General features: G+C 41.1%; 1 protein-coding gene across 1 annotated transcript in view; it reads right to left on the minus strand.

The window, feature by feature from the left end:
• The window catches only part of POLA1 (DNA polymerase alpha 1, catalytic subunit), a 306,108-nt gene that overhangs the window by 61,249 nt on the left and 227,746 nt on the right, over positions 1–17,113 (minus strand). Inside the window, exon 36 of the mRNA XM_039257241.1 lies at positions 6,316–6,412. Coding sequence (XP_039113172.1) covers positions 6,316–6,412 — 97 coding nt within the window. The remainder of the gene's footprint in view (positions 1–6,315; positions 6,413–17,113) is intronic.

Below are 17,113 nucleotides of genomic sequence, written 5' to 3' on the forward strand. Positions count from 1 at the left end.
TGCTTGCATGGTCTTATTTTCTACTAAGAATTCATTCAACGTAAATTTCACGAGCTGGCTCCAGTGTGCAAACGGCAGGTAAGCAAGATACAACCCTCTGCCTCAATAAACTCAGTGAAAGAGAAAGTCAAAAACAATTCAGGGTAAGTTCTGTGAGAGGGGCACTTAAAGGGTGCTAGCAACTCAATTTCTTCATCAACATAATGAGCCACGACCCACCTCATGGGGCTGTGGTAGGAAGGGAAATGCATGTGAGATTTCACCTGGATGACAGGAAGGAGGAGAAGAACGACCCCAACAGGCTGTGGCTGCCCACATCCCTTAGTGAGAAACCAGGGTGACCTGAAGAACAGTCCCTCTAGGCCTAGAGAGACTCCACTGAGAAACTGGGCTTTCTGAAAGAAGCCATGTCACAAGGGTAAGGTCACAGCGCCTTCTCTGCGCTAGCAGAGCACTTTAGCTCCAATTGCTTTCTTCAACGGAGTCCTAAATCGTGGTGTCTCAATTCTGACAGAGACAAACCCAACAAACTGAAAGGGGTTTATGGAAAATTTCACCAAGAAGGTCATCTGTTACTGGCTGAATTGTGCCCCCCATGCCAAATCATACCGGGGGGAAGGTTGAAATCCTAATTCCCAGTACCCGAAAATGTGACTATATTTGGAGACAGGGCCTTTAAAGAGGCAATTATGTTAAAATGAAGTCACCAGGGTGGGCCCTAAGGCAACAGGACTGGTCCTTTTAAGAAAGGATATTAGGACACAGATACGAGGAAGACCATGCGAAGACGGGGAGAAGACAGCCATCTACAAACCCGACAGAAAGGTCTCAGAAGAAACCAGGCCTGCTGACACCTTGATCCGAGAATTCTAACCTCCAGGACTGGCAGGAAATACACTTCTGTTGTTTATGCCACCCAGTCTGTGGTACCTTGTTACAGCAGGCGTTACAGACTAATACAGCATTCTACTACAAACAGCTGACAGAGAGTAAGAGGAGATAAGCATCTGGGAAGAGATGAGAAACAGAAAAAAAGTTTCACTTTGTTAATCCAACACTAAAGTGAAAAGGCAATTAGTGCTCAAGAGAATGAAAAGAAAAGCCACAGACTGGGAGCAAATATTTGCCGAAGACACGTCTGATAAAGGACCATTATCCGAAATACACAAAGACTTCTTAAAACACTCTTAAAACACAACAACAACAACAAAACAAACAACTTCATTAAAAAGTGAGCCAGACATCTCCTCAAAGAAGATATAGAAATGGCAAATAAGCCTAAGAAAAGATGCTCCACCTTATATACCATCAGGGAAATGCAACTTGAAACAACGAGATCTCACTTCACATCTATTAGCTTGGCCAAAACCCATAACGCTGACAATATCAAATGGTGGCGAGCACGTGGAGCAGCATGAACTCTCATTTACTGCCAGTGGGAATGCAAAATGGTAGAGCCACTTTGGAAGTCAGTTTGTCAGTTTTTTACAAACTAAACATGCTCTTACCATATGAGCCGGCAGTCACGGCTCCCTGGTATTTACTATTTACCCAAAGGAAGATAGAAACTTATGTCTACATAAAAACCTGCATACAAACGTTTATGACAGCTTTACTCAGAATGCCAAAACTTGGAAGCCAAAAAGTGTCCCTCAGTAGGTGAATACATAAGATGTGGTGCATCCAAATAAGGGAATATTTTTTTAACATTTTTTTTAACGTTTTATTTATTTCTAGGAGAGAGAGAGAGACAGCGTGAGCAGGGGAGGGTCAGAGAGAGAGGGAGTCACAGACTCTGAAACAGGCTCCAGGCTCTGAGCTGGCAGTCAGCACAGAGCCCGACGTGGGGCTCGAACCCAAAAACTGTGAGATCATGACCCAAGCGAAAGTCAGACGCTTAACCGACTAAGCCACCCAGGTGCCCCTAAATAAGGGAATATTATTCAGCACTAAAAAAGGAGCTACCAAGTCATGAAAAGACACAGAGGAAGCTTAAAATGCATCTCACTAAGTGGAAGAAGCCAATTTGAAAAAGCTTCATACTGTATGATTCCAAATACATGACGTTGTGGAAAAGTGAAAACAGCAAAAAGACAAAGCATAAAGACAGCAAAAAGATGAGTGCTTGCCAGGGGTTAGTGGGAGGGAGGGACGAGGAGGGTGAGCACAGAAGATTGAGGAGCAGTGACACTACACTATGATACTATAATGGTGGACGCGTGTCACAGATCTGTCCACCCAATGGCCAACATCATGAGTGCAGCCTAAGGTCGATGATAATGCTGGGTCAATGCAGCTTCATCAGTTGTTAACAAATGTGCCACTCTGGTGGGGGGATGTTGACAAGGAGGGAGGCTGTGCATGTGTGGGAGCAGGGGGTACATGGGAAATCTCTGTACATTCCATTCAATTTTGCTGTGAAGCTAAAACTCCTCTAAAAATGAATCTACCAAATCAAAGGCAGTTAGTGGCTCCTCTTCTTTGCTTCCATAACAATCTGAGAGTTTATCACACTTTGCTGCTGAATCTGTCTCCAACAAACGCTAAGCTCCTCTGGGGCAGGAACGTTGGCCATCTTAGTTCCTTTGATATCTGGGATGGCCCTCAATACATAAGGGAAAGTATGTACACACTACTTTTACCACTGCTGAATAAACAATATAAAAAAACGCAGGTGAGAAAACTAAGAGACTCTCTTTGCTCCCGTATTTTTAAGAAGCTTATTTAGACAAATGGGACAAGATGTGAATGGATTCATATCTCCCCCAAATGGTTCCACTTATCCCTCCTCAGGCCAAGGCCCCATGGAATGAGGCAGTCAGATGGGACCCTTTAGTGCTGCCTTGGTGGAAATGGGAATTTTACCTCATCTACTGCCACTATGTTCCTCTAAAACTTTCTTGCATCTATAATGCCATCTGTGTACATTTGGGAACAGTTACAGTAATAAAGGCAAAGTCCTACAGAAATAATTTTTTTTAAAATGTTATGTAGTTACAGTGAATATGCAGTAAACACTTAACCGAAGTGAGTAACAGTCCTTTAGCATTTTAAAGGTAAGGGAAAAGTACCAAATGGGGTTAAGTCACATTATGGACTAATGGCCTGTAAACCTTCGTTTGAAAGCAAAGGGAAAAAGCTTTGATAAGAGCTACTTTTTACCATAAAAATGAATGTCTTTCAAATACTTTGTGATTTTTCCAAGTCAAATGGTCAAGTTTCAAACAAAAATTAAAACCACCATCCAGTTATGACCCTTAAGATGTGGGCTTTACAAATGGAAATGGTAAAACAATCTTTGAGAAGGAAATGGTGCTAAGTACGACAGCAAAGAAGAGTCTACAGTAAAGACTTCATATGCTAGTTCCAGGGTTGTGCGCTGACAGACAATACTTAGACTCCACCCTCAATACAACTGTGTGTGATGAGTGTCACTTTTCTCAACACTTTGATGTTAACATCACTTTCCACAAGATTTTTGATGTTAAGTATTGCTGTTCTGGCTGTGGTCCAAACTGAATCAGTATGTTTGCCCACTGGACCCCACAGATTTTCAATTCATTTTTATAGCAAGTCTCCCTTGAACAGCAAATAAGAACAGAGTGTTTCACATCACTTCTACAGTGAGAAGTAAGTTTTTTATAGGTTACATTAATGTGCATTTATAAACGTTTCCCTCTAATTGTTAGCCTATAAGACTTTTCTCATTCTCCACTTGTTACCTATGGACTACAACTAGGATTTAAATTCTCTTTAGAAACCACCCAACTGATGTTTTCAGGGTGACCAGGACAGAGGTTTTCAAACTTGGCAGCACGTGAGAATTGTTTGGGGGTGAGGGGGCGGGACTTTCTAAAATACGGAGCTTCCTAAACTCAACCTCCCACCTTCTGAATCAGAATCTCTGGGTAAAGCCCCGAGGTGACTCTTCAGAGAGAGCTTATCAAATGTCACTTATCAGGAAACCTGTGATCTTGGAATACAGATAAGCATGACTCATCATTTCAGCTTATATGCCCCTACCAACAAATATCCCAATACCTCTTAACATTACTGAGTGATATGAACACACCTGAAATTAGTAATTTCAGCTAATCCACTCATTTCTATAGCACAACTTATGAATAATAAATAAGAAGGAAGCCAAGAGGAAAAATAGTTTCCTAATTAAAATTCTGTAAGTAAAATAAAAGGCTCTAGGAACATTTCATGAAGTTCTTCCTGTGAGACATAGACTTAACATCCTTCTCTTACTTTATTTTTGTTAGCCATCTGACATGTACAAGAACCTGTCAATAATTCACACTTAGTGTCGTTTTGCCCCTGACCTCTGAGACAGTGTACTTATTAGAAGCAAATGACAAAAAAAAAGCGTCCCAACTCTTATGCTTGTGAAATAGAATTGTAGTAAATTGTGGGAGGGTACAGATTCTGTCAACACCTCTCCCTATTTGCCAAGCAAGAAGCTTCTAAGTAGCTATTCTACTCCCTTTTATTTTCTGGGAGAGCAATGTACACTCCTCGACGTTCTCTAAAAAGCCAGAGTCAGTAAGTCTCCAGTGACTTTCCAGGTCACTTCTACATGTCTCCAAGAGCCAATGGACTTTTTGAAAACTGCTAATCATGAAAGACTGATTCAGCCCCACCAGATAGGAATTTTAGACATGTCTGGAAGAGAAGCCCATCCCTTTGGGGTCTAAGAACATCTAGAGAACAATCTGAAATGGCTAGATTGAGATAGAAGTAAAGGCGGAACAAGTTCTAACATACGGATACCCAGGAAAGAGGTAACAAACCAGACAGAAACACACAATGTACTTATCAGAGAATCAGTACTTAATTCTCTCAAATCACAATGCCTTGAAGGAAAAGTCCTTAGGGGTAAAAGAGAAACAGTTATTAATGATACTGTAAGTAAACATGGGCTAGACACAAGCCATGAATGGAAGTTCAAAAACTCAGTTACTAAAGAACAGAAGGAATTTTTTTCCACATTAAATAAATTTTACGAAGTCACTGAAAATATGCTGTGGAGATAGTCCAAGTCCTTGGTGAACATCTAAAAACAAGGTATTAATTTCCAAACCAACTTCCTCCATCAGTCAGTAAGCTTTCATATCCAAGGACAGCAAAACCAACTAAGTCAAGACCTTTTAAAAATAATTGTTAGCCTGAGGCACCTGGATGGCTCAGTTGGTTAAGCCTCCAACTCTGGCTCAGGTCACGATCTCAGAGTTCGTGGGTTCAAGTCCCACATGGGGCTCTGTGTTGACAGCTCATGGCCCGGAGGCTGCTTCAGATTCTGTGTCTCTCTCTCTCTCTCTGCCCCTCCCCTGCTCATGCTCTCTCTCTCTCTCTTTAAAATAAATAAACATTAAAAATTTTTTTTAAATTGTTAGCCTATCTTGTAGATGGAAAAAACTGGTCAATTATGACTAGAACTGAAAACAGTTAAGACCAAATCACGGGCAGCATGGGGATTCTTACGTGAGGAAATCCAGCAGTATTTATGCAGGTTTCTTTATGTCCTTAAGGTTACCTCTGGCCTTAATACCGACCAACAAAATGCTGAATTGATATTCACTGACAAACAACATAAACACTCGGTAGGTAACTAATATGAAAAATGTGTAAATTTGCCTTTTTTATTTTTTACAGGTAATAGAAAAGTTGTCAATGTGATTTTCAGGTAGGAGAAAAAAAACCCATGCACTTGTCATGACATTTTCAAATACTCTGTTATGTAACAAAGCTTTTCCCAGACCCATTAAGCCCCACAGTGACTGCGAGTCTTGTGTGAGGGTTACGGGCAGTGCCCAATCATCTGGGCAAAGGTGCGGATATGCACTCTTAGGATGGAGTCAATAAAAGAACTCCACCCCATGCCTCTCTTTCAAAATGAACCCAGGCTTTTAGTGAACAGCAGAGACACACTCCAGGTCTATTTTTTTTGTGGTAATGTCTGGTTTTTGTAGGTCCAATGACCACGTTGCCTATGCTTACTTTATTACAATTACTAAACTCTATAGAAAATAGCATTTTCAAAATACAGCATTTAAAGAGTCCTTTTTGTACTGCTCCTCCCCCAAAGCCCTGCTTTAATAGAGAACAATGTGAGACAGGCTGTGGGGACCAAAGCCGGGGATTCCTACACTACCGCCCCTCATGGAAGGGAAGCCTGTGCTCACAAGGGCCCCCATGGCCTGCTTCTGAGACAGCAGTGTGATGCTGCGTGAACAGCCTGACAGTAGGTCTGGCTTTTATGATGCAAATTTCCACTTTAAACTCAAAGGTAATTACAGTATTTTAACGTACCTTTCTCATGATCGGTAATAAGTTTCTCCAGTGCACAGTCCGTATCAAAAATGTACCGGTAAAAGCACAGCTGGGTGTACAGGGACTTGTCAGAATACTGCAATAGAACGGAAAATAAATGAATACTACTATTGGTGAGGGGAGCGAAAGAGATCACTCTCAACAGAGTGTATTCCACACTTCTGACTTCTATATCAAATAGCTTGTTTTAAAGAAGGGAGGGGTGCATAAGGAGAGACTCATACTAATGACTTGTCCCCCTCACACAGCATATGTACCTTTCATAATTCAGAATAAATCCTGCCATTTCGATCAGAGACTACTACTTACAAGGCTGCCGACTGATTGCCCCTGCTGTCAAAAAACTGATTTTGTCAAATTGCAAATTCCTATGCACCCTTTACAATTTGCACTGTTAATTGGCAAAAGTGTTACTGTGCTTCCTAACTGGGAACTGTCCATGGCAGCAAGAAGTTAAACATTTTCAGAAATTGTTTAACATATACTGCTAAACTATGAGCTCCATTTTATGACTTGTGGTGGAAATCCATGGCCTTTGCCAGGGACTGACTCACAAGCATAACATGGTAAATCAGGTGTAGACATGAGGAACATCTTGACTGCTTGTTCTGTGCTAGTCTTAAGTGGGCAACACAGGACCTCAGACATATCAGGTGAAATGAAATAATGAACGTTTTCCAGCCCAACCATGTCAAAACAAATGTTTAATGACCTTGGCAAGTTCTAACTCAACAGATTATAGGAGATGTGCCCGAACTACTATTCATTCAGCAAACACATAATGAACTGATATTCCCGAGGTTATCTAGAGAAACTGGGAATATACAGTCCTAAGCGACTGTATCTCACCCTGTGTGGGGAAAAAGGCATGTAGCCATTTCAACAATCGAAGTCAGAATTATGTGGCAAATCACATTCAAATGCACTTCCATTTATTTAAGATCAACTGCCCTAGGAGCTCTCTTTCCTTTTTCCTATGAAGTAAGACACTCGGGAAACCCTCACGCTGAAGGACAATGAACTGGAGCTCTTTGGTGTCTTCTCTGGGCGGGTGGGTGTCATACCAAGGTGAAACAACTGAACCCTCAGAACTTCTCAAATGAGAGAAGCTCAAATGACAAACATGTTACCGGCTCTTGCTTGCTGCCTCGGATGAACATGAAATCCAGCCAACATCGAATGAGCACTTATCATGCGCCAGATTCAGCAGCAGGGGCAAACAGACATACAGCTAACTCACGCCGTAAGCACTCTAGAGATAAATGTTGGCTGAATGAATTAATTCAAGAATGACCATGACAACCAAGTCATTTGTACAATTGGTCCAGCTGGGTCCGGGGGTGCCCACAGATGAGCACGCCAGTAGGAACCTCGGGAAAACCACTATCTACAACTGGATATGGAAACACATTACTTTTGAAGGAAATCTCTTGGGTAACCAAGTATTAGATCCAAGGATCGGAGATCACTATCAATGATGAAAAACTACAGTCAACTGAACTTGGTGTAGAAGTAACTGATATTCACTCATTATTGAGATCAGTGACCGACCTTCCTGTTTTCTGCATTATGAAATCTGTTCCTAAATTTAGTGTATTTTAAACTCCTTTGGCCATTGGAAAGGGTATCTATAAATATTAGGCTGCAGGAATAACCCACATGGAGCTATTCATCATCAGCCAGGGCTATTGTCTCTTTTTGTGTCCATTCTTTCCACAAGTCTCTTTACCTGAACCTATAAAAAGTGTACACCTAGAAGCCTATTTTATTTCTTATTAGCTATTCTACAATATGCATCATCATTATACTATTATACACCAGTTATTTTTAGCGAATCCTGATTACTGCTTCCTGGGGGGAAAAAAAGGAGGACGACAGCGATTAAGTTATTTGTTTAGTTTTTTAGATTCAGCAGTAATTGCTGGTACACATCTCCCTGACTGCACACATGCTGCAGGTTGAATAGAACACTGAAATTACCTCCTTCATAATAGTTTGTTTTGATAATGTATTGTGTGTCGAGATGATGAGAAACAGTTGCTGTCAATTTGATTAGCCATTATATTTTTATGTTAATTGCCATTATTGGGTCCATTCTGTTTAGTGTCACCATAGAAGCCATACAATGTTAGCATAAATAACAAATTGGAGTAAATTAGGAAGATATATTTTTGCCAATTCATTTTAATTGCCCCTCAGTCCTTCCGTTGGTTAACGCAGCTGTTGACCCATAATAAGCGCTGGGTCAATATAGCTGCTTGTCAATTCAGAAATGCAAAGTGCTGTGTTGCTGGTAATGGATATACAACAACCTTTGCCAGCCAACTGAAGCAAACGAGTGACAACCCACATGAAGGAATAAAGCGTCAGCCACGGAGTGTAGTGACCTGATATTAGCAGGCAGGCTAATTGAAAGTCACTGCCTAAATGGATAAGGAAAATAGGAAAAAAAAATTAAAAAGGAGTTATATATTTTTAAAAAATATACCAACACCTCCTGCCCTTTTGATTCCTGACATATTTTGCAATTAGTAAATTGGCTGAAAACAAAAGGCCCTATTAGATTTTCAATGTCAAATACAATTAAGTGGTTTTAAAGAACACACATGAAATGGAGAAAACTATAGTTTAAATGAACAAGAATAGCACCTACTTTTGTTTTCTTGATTTTGCACCATTAATTTGTGATCACTTGGAGGGCTTTTTTTTTTTTTTTATCATTACCATCTTTTCTCTTTTGCGTTTGATGATAAAATCTTCTAATCAAGAAACCTGACACCCTCTAGTCTTCTCTGAGGCATTCAGCAGGGTTTTACCCCCCACACTTAAATGCTCATTTCGACTGTACAAGATTGGATGGAAAATACTTCAAGAAAATAAGATGATATTTTAACATTTCTTTCTCTCTCTAGCTTTTACTTATTGGTTTAAAATGTTCGATTTCTTGCTCTTTCCTTGAAATTGCACTCAACACGGTGCCTAGGCTTCTTTCAGTCTCCCTTTATAGTTAGAACATCGTGTACCAAAGTGGCCGATTGTGATTTTGTAAGGACAATGCTGAGCTAAAAGAGCTACTGTGTGTATGACACTCTGCATTCGAGGTGGTTGCTTGGAGTGTTAACATAGTAATAAGTGTGGGCCCCATACATACATAGGGGTGGGGAAGGAATTCCGCTCTGACAGACCTGGCACATAGGAGGTACTTAAGCAGATACTGAAATGAAAAGAAATGGAAAATGTTTTAATGCCACTGGTTCTGATGCATTTTCTAAAATCCTGTAATTGGCTTACATTAGAAACAATGCAAACTTCATTCTCTCTCCAAGGTAGTTCTGTTTCCATTTATTTATGGTCCCTGGTCTCTTTCCTGAGATTTCTGATGAGGCTCTAGATCAGTGGTCCTTCACCTGACTGCACATTGGAATCACCTGGGAGCTTTAAAAAAAAAAAAAAAAAGACTGATGCTCAGACCTGGCTCTTGGAACAACTTAAGAATGCAGGGTGGAATGCAGGGGATGGGCATTTTTAAGGGCTCCTAGGAAGTTCTGGTGGGTAGTGTAAGATGAGAAGCGCTGCGCTACAGACTACCTGTATTAGAGAAACTTTTAGACCCAGGTACTCTTACCCCTCCAGCCTGGCTTGACATAAAGGAATTCACACTAACCAAAAACCCCAAGATTTCCTGAGAACCATTCTTTTTTTTTTTAATGTTTTTTATTTCTGAGATAGAGACAGCGTGAGCAGGGGAGGGTCAGAGAGAGAGGGAGACACAGAATCCGAAGCAGGCTCCAGGCTCTGAGCTGTCAGCAAAGAGCCCGACGCGAGGCTCAAACCCACAAACTGTAAGATCATGACCTGAGCCGAAGTCGGATGCTTAACCGACTGAGCCACCCACACGCCCCTCCTGAGAACCATTCTTGAGGAAGATGCTTGCTTGTCCAAGCATATTATTTCAAGAATAGGACAGGACATATTTTCCCTTACATAAACATAGGGCAATGTTAAACCTGATTTGTATTCCTGTTGAATTATAATCTATACACCAAAAGTGCACAAATAATAAGTGTGCAGCTTGATGTACAAAGTGAACACATCTCTGTAATCAGCACCCATAATAAGAAACAAAACATTACCAGCATCCCAGAGGGCCTTGCTCTCCTCCCGGCTACTCACCATCTTCCCCCCGGCCCCCGCCACTGCCCCACAAGGATAACAACAGATTTGCCTTAAAAAAACCCAAAAAACAAAAAAAAAACCCCAGTAACTTCATGTGCATAGAATCATAGAGTTTTCACTTTTTTTCCCTCTGGCTTCTTTTGCTCAACATTATGCTTGTGAACATTATGTGTTGTTGCATGTAAAAGGAGTCTGTTCATTCTCATTGTCATAAAGTAGCCCACTGAATGAATATATCACAATGTACTTATCCATTCTATGGATGGTGGCTATTTAGGTGGTTTCCAGTTCTCTGGCTATTAGGAATGGTGCTGCTGTGAATATTCGTGTACATGCCCCTGAGGCACGGAAGTGTACACTCCTGCTGATTGTAAGACCTACCAAAGGAAATGCTGGGTAAGAGGGCATGCGAGCGTTCAGCTTTAGTAGCAACCGCCAAACTGCTTCCAAAGGGGCTTTAATAGTGGTTTTTGACTGACTTTACTTTGAACTAGTTTGACAATATAGTCTTTTATCTTTCTAAGATTTTCCTGGGGCAATGTAACCAGTCTTCTCTCCCTCCCCCCCCCCCATTTGTAGGGACAGGGGAGAAGTTAGTGAAAACTACCTCTTTATCAACTCAAAAATTAATGTGACTTGCTTCTAAACTGAATTTCTTGAGGTATGAAGAGTTGGGCTCATGACCCTAGAGATTATCCACGGCAAAATCTTAACCTGAAGTTACCTTCCTCATACAATCTAGAACATGTAAGGCCTACCTTCTCACATTAACTAGTATATACTTACAGAAGTCAAGTCCACTTGTAAGCCTGAACAGTATCAATTGGGAAGCAAAATGGGCTGCCCTAATTCCCAAATTTATCCCAAAGTATTTTTGATGATTAAGCATCACTCTTCTACTATGAACACAAATAAACCAGCACTGATGGTAACTGTAAAATACAACGGTGTAGCAAACCCCATTACCCTGCAAAAGCTCAGGATAGAACTTCCTACAGGCATCATGGCATGAAGCAGATTCAGAACTCTAAACCCTGGTGGCGCTCACAGGAACCCTAAGATACAAGTCTAGAAATGAAAATTTGCCTTAGGGTAGCCTTGGCTGAAAAATCCTTACCAGTACACTCACCATCTACCAGACAGAGCTCGAGCCGTCAGGCCCACTCGAAGGTTCTCCACAGGCCCCGCAAGGCCAGCCTGGTGGGCCCCTTACCATCACCTACTCAGGCGGATGGGCCGCGTGTTCCTTCCCTCTTCTGCGCAATGGCCTGGGCAATTCTGTCCCCTCGGGCAGGCCTGTCCTTCCAGCCCTGCCTCAAGAGCCACTCAGTTTCTACCTACCTCATCAGACTGCACAGCCTTTCTAGGTTCTGGGGAGCCTGCCACACCTCCAGGCTTTGGTTTGTTCACTTGCCACGTGACAAAGCCAGTCACCTCTTCTTTGGGTGCCAATGGTTTACCACATCCCTCTGGTGCAGAGATCACACTCCAGGTCGTCCTCACTGTTCAAGGACCCTCGCCCCCCCCCCGCCCCAGGACGGGAGCTCAGGCAGGCAGGGCCCGTGCCTACACCCCTCTGCCTCTCCACTACACTGCTGGGGCCCAGGCCAGAGCCGGGTGTGTACCTGGCCCTCAATGAATGTTTGTGCAAAGGAAGGATTCACAGAATATGTCTCCCATGTCTCGGTGAACCTCATCGTATTGCCTAATGATACAACACCAGTCCCTTGAAATGATTTCTCATGTTTCCTCTGTGTAGCTCCCCATGGCAGACTGGCTGTGGGGTCAGACGGAACCTGGTTTGAAAGTCAGTTCTATCACGTAAAGGCTGGGGTGACTTTGGACATACTGCTTAGCCTAGTCACACCTCAATTTTTTCACTGGTAAAATGAGGCTAATAAACCTGTCCAGAATGTTTTAAAGATAAAGAGGTACGATATGGAAAGTACCTGGAGCACGGGGTATATGACAAATCCTCTCCTTTTCCCAGCTAGTCTGTAAGCTTCCAGAGGGTCTGAATTGGTATATATTTGGAAAACCCAAGGCTCCACTCATGAGAGGTGTTCCAGAAAGTTTTATCTAAGGAATATGTTTACACTCTGGAATACGAATGCCCCTATTTTACAAATGTGTTACAATGGCTATTTCTAGTGTTTTAGCAAAGATACGCTTTTAGAATTCCAGTGCCCCTTAACTTCCATACACCTTTAAGCCTGATAATAAATTATTAGTCTTGATTATGAAAAGATTGAAACAAACTTTCTTGCTTCCCTTGCCACTCAATTACATTAGTTTTCCCATTTTATCTGCAATATCTGTATTAACTTAGCAATTTTGCAAATAATGGAACAACAGAGGGGGAAAAATCCTGGTTTGCCAACTCCACTGTACTTCTTTGCAAAGGAAATTATTTCCATAGGCTACAGAAATAACTTATTTGGATTACTTCAATTAGTTCTAATAAAAAACATTGCCACCACTTCATTAATCAGCCGCTTGTGAGGGTTACTTTTCCAAGAAGTCTTTTTGGTAATTTGATTAGAAAGGATGGTAGTGCACATTATCATCTGATTCAGTATGTCCATCAAGTAGACAATTTACAGCGAGTTCTTGATAACGATGGGCTTAAAAAAACACACACAGCAATTTCTTCATTTCAGAATCCTAGTCCTATTTTTTTGTAAAAATGAAGTTATTTTTCAAAGTCTTTGGCAACACACGTTGCTGAATAAGCATCAGGAAATAGTTCAGTGCTTTAAGAAGCATTTCACTCTATCCCTCTCCCCACAGACAGCCACCCCCCCACGAATGATGCAGTAATTAAAACCTAATTATTATCTTCATTTTAAACAAAACCTAAAGTGAATACCAATTAATAACAACATACTAATGAGCATCTGCTGTGATGAAATTGAATATGAATGTGCTGCAAATTTCGGGTAATTTATTTTTTTTAGGGGAAGTGCCACTGGTCGCATTCTGCAGTAGAAGATTATATAGAATGTACACCATTTTCTATCAAGTCATTTCGCACATGGCAATTTCCATCTTAGGAGACAAGGCTGGCTTTAACACTGCAGATGTTGAAATACCCAAATATTGGCCATGAGGTCTTCCCTGGGACTGAGGATAATTCTGGGACTCCACCTTGAATTTAGTGCCTTCCTTTCAAAAGCTTTCCTTTTGTTAAATGTCGTATTTCTAGGTGAATGCCATGCCTCCCCCAAAAAAGACATATAATCATGTATTAATACCACAATGAAAAATTTAAATACAAATTTCAAACCACAGGAGACAACGATACACAAATAAAGGTTTGTACGGTACCCTGGATTGCACTGGAAGTTTATAATGGCCTAGAAACACTGATTTATGGTTAGGAGAAATCCTTGAACTGTGGAAGTAGTGAAGTAGTCAACCATAATCTACTGAACCTCATTCCATCTCCCCATTTTGCTTCTTGATATGATGGTATTAATGACATTAATTTGTACACCTCCGAAACTTCTCCAAATGTTTGATTTCACTGATTAAAGTACATATTCATTAGAAAAAATTCAAAATTGGCAAATTCACACGTACTACAAAGAAAATTTTAAGACCCCACCATATTAACTGGTGTTCTTACTGAGAAACAAAAACTGTGGTATTAACTGTTACAAAGTTAAAACAGACATCTATATTGAAAAAAACATTTATCTGTTTTACAGACGGGGTTTTCTGCCTAAAATCTTACGTGGAAAAACGGAAGGGTTTCCTAGATTAGGTAATTTCTACAGTTTCTTTCCAGATCTAAACTAGACTGAAAAGTACAACTTGATCTGTTTTTATTATTTATTTAAACAAAAGCCACCATTGGTCCTTCTTCCCTGGCATATCCACTCAAACAGATCAAACTCGTTCAAATGAAAACTCTCTAACACTTCTCACCTTACCCACAAACAACAGGCAAAATGAACATCTCTATTTGGTTAGTTCTCTAGTATCTTAATAACTGGCTCCTAAGGGTCTGGATAAATAATATCAACAGTTACTAAATAAATGTACATGGCTACTGTACATAAATGGACCTAATATTTAGGATGAAAATCTGGCTTTGGAATTTGACCTAGATGTTAAGGTAAACTCTGAGTTAAGGAACATCTCAGAACAAGTTCTGCCTCAGATGGGGAACCATGACAAGACTGCCATGGCCAACCCAAGCCACAGGATGTTAGCCAAAGTCAGCCTACCTCCATACCGCTAGTCACCTGAACTGATCGCAAAGACTACTGTTCCTTCTTCCAACAAAATGAGCATCTATCACATGCCAGGCACTGTTCTAGCTGCTAAGGCTACATTAGAGAAGGAGAGAAACAGTACATGATCACAGGAGCTTACAGTCTGGTATAGGTATGTCTTCTCCAACACTGTATTATAGTCAAACGTGGACATTTCCATTCATCCACCCCCTCCTTATGGCAACTACTCTAACATTTTTTTCCTTATTTTAGAGAGTGAGAGAGAAAGAGTGTGCAAAGGGGGAAGGGGTAGAGAGTGAGAGAGAAAGAATCTTAAGAATCTTGCGGGGCTTGGGGCGCCTGGGTGGCTCAGTCGGTTAAGCGTCTGACTTCAGCTCAGGTCATCATCTCATGGTTCAATGGGTTGGAGTCCTGCGTCGGGCTCTGTGCTGACAGCCAGCTCAGAGCCTGGAGCCTGTTTCAGATTCTGTATCTCCCTCTCTCTCTGACCCTCCCCTGTTCATGCTGTCTGTCTGTCTCTCTCAGAAATTTAAAAAAAAGAAAAAAGAAAAAAGAATCTTGCAGGGCTTGATCCCACGACCCCAGGATCAAGTCAGGCACTCAACTGAAAGGCAACCCTCTGTAACTTTTTAGTGGCATCTTTACCTTCCATTTTCTAACAGAATTATTTTTTAGTTCCGATGCTATATTGAGAGGCCTCTGACGATCACATTCATTTTTTTAAGCATGTCCCTTGCACCTGTATAGTATGCTACGCTCTTCAAAGTAATTGATCCTTATAACAAGCTCTGTGAGGTAGGAGGAAGTGAGAATTATTTGCCTTATTTTACAGAGCTCATCAAGGTGGAGTCATCTGTTCACAATCCCAGATCAGGTCAGTGAATGGGATGCTTATGGTCAGTTTGATACTCTCTTAGAAAAATGGGTGGAATGAAAACTAGAATGATGGCTCATAGGTAGCATTGAGATGGCTACAGTTTATTGCCAGATAACACGGTCACATCTTGTCATGAAATGCTGGTGTAGGATTAATTGAGGTAAAAATGTTAAGTCCATATATACATGCTATTTAAAATTGACAGATTTCTTGAATGCTATGAGTGTGTTAAATCACACTCTACTGAACGACAGGCTTAATGAAGTTTAGCATAATGTCTTAATATCCATTTGACACTTTCTAGTTTTCAGATCAATCTCCCTTGCATTATGCTTTCTCCCATTTTATCTTCAATAAATGAACTAGCTATTCCGATTATCTTCATTTTACAGATAAGAACGCTGAGACTCAAAAAGGTTATGGACTTGCCCTAGGTCACAAACCAAGTAAGGGGCAGAGCCAGGACTTGATTCCAGGTTTTCAGTGTCCAAGACCCTTGATCTTTTTAATATGCCACTTTTCATTCATACACTTACAACTGTGTCATTCTCTGTGTTAATCAGCTCCTTGGTGGCTAGTTTTCAACCTGAAATACTTGCTTAGTATATCGGAGCAGCAGTCCACGCAGAGGCACCTGGCACCTCGCTCCCACAGTTAGGCTGCCATGACATCACGTTTCAGGCACAGCGCACCAGGAGTCAAAGTGGCTGTAGCACGGTGCAAAAGCACAAGGCACTGGCCTGGGGGCCCGAGGTAAAGGCTTGCAAGGAGAAACTGACCAAACCGAAGAAGATGCTTTTCATTGTGTATCCCTTGCTGTACGCTGTACTAGGGACCCAATATTTAACTGTGTTGTTTTAATTTTATAATTTTCGTTCACCTTTACTCTGAGTTGTACCTTTTGGAAACTGTGCTTTTGATAGGAAAGATATAAAATGTCAGTTATTAAAAGCAAAGTTTATGTTACACACAGAGCTCTGTACGTTCACTTGACAGCATTTTCATCTGGACTTAGAAATTTCTATTAGAACATAAAGAAGCTTTCTCTTTCTGTTTTACAAAGGAAAAAACTGAGGTGCTCAGAGGCCAGGTAACCTCTCCTCTCATTTGTAAACTGGGAGGAAAACCCACTTTGGGGTGCTATAATGAGGCTTTAATGAGATAACATGTGGAAAACAGAGGACTGTACCTGGCATACAATGAATCCTAAGTAACTGGTAATGAGTATAGTAACTATTAGCTATAAACACTTGGCTTTGGGAAGTTTCCTGAAATAAACCAAATAGGCACTTCCAAGAATGTGACTTTTTTTTTTCCTTTTTAAATTCTGGCATGCTTCATTCAAGAGCCAAGTCTAAACAATATACTCTTGTAGTTCTAAATAAAAGTCACTGATGAAGTAAGCAAGTGATTAAAAAAAGAGGGGGGGATGTTAAGACTTCGGTACAATTAGGGGCGCCTGGGTGGCTCAGTCGGTTAAGCA

Source organism: Hyaena hyaena, unplaced genomic scaffold (genome assembly GCF_003009895.1).
Source record: "Hyaena hyaena isolate Hyena2069 unplaced genomic scaffold, ASM300989v1 scaffold_611, whole genome shotgun sequence".
Classification (NCBI taxonomy): domain Eukaryota; kingdom Metazoa; phylum Chordata; class Mammalia; order Carnivora; family Hyaenidae; genus Hyaena; species Hyaena hyaena.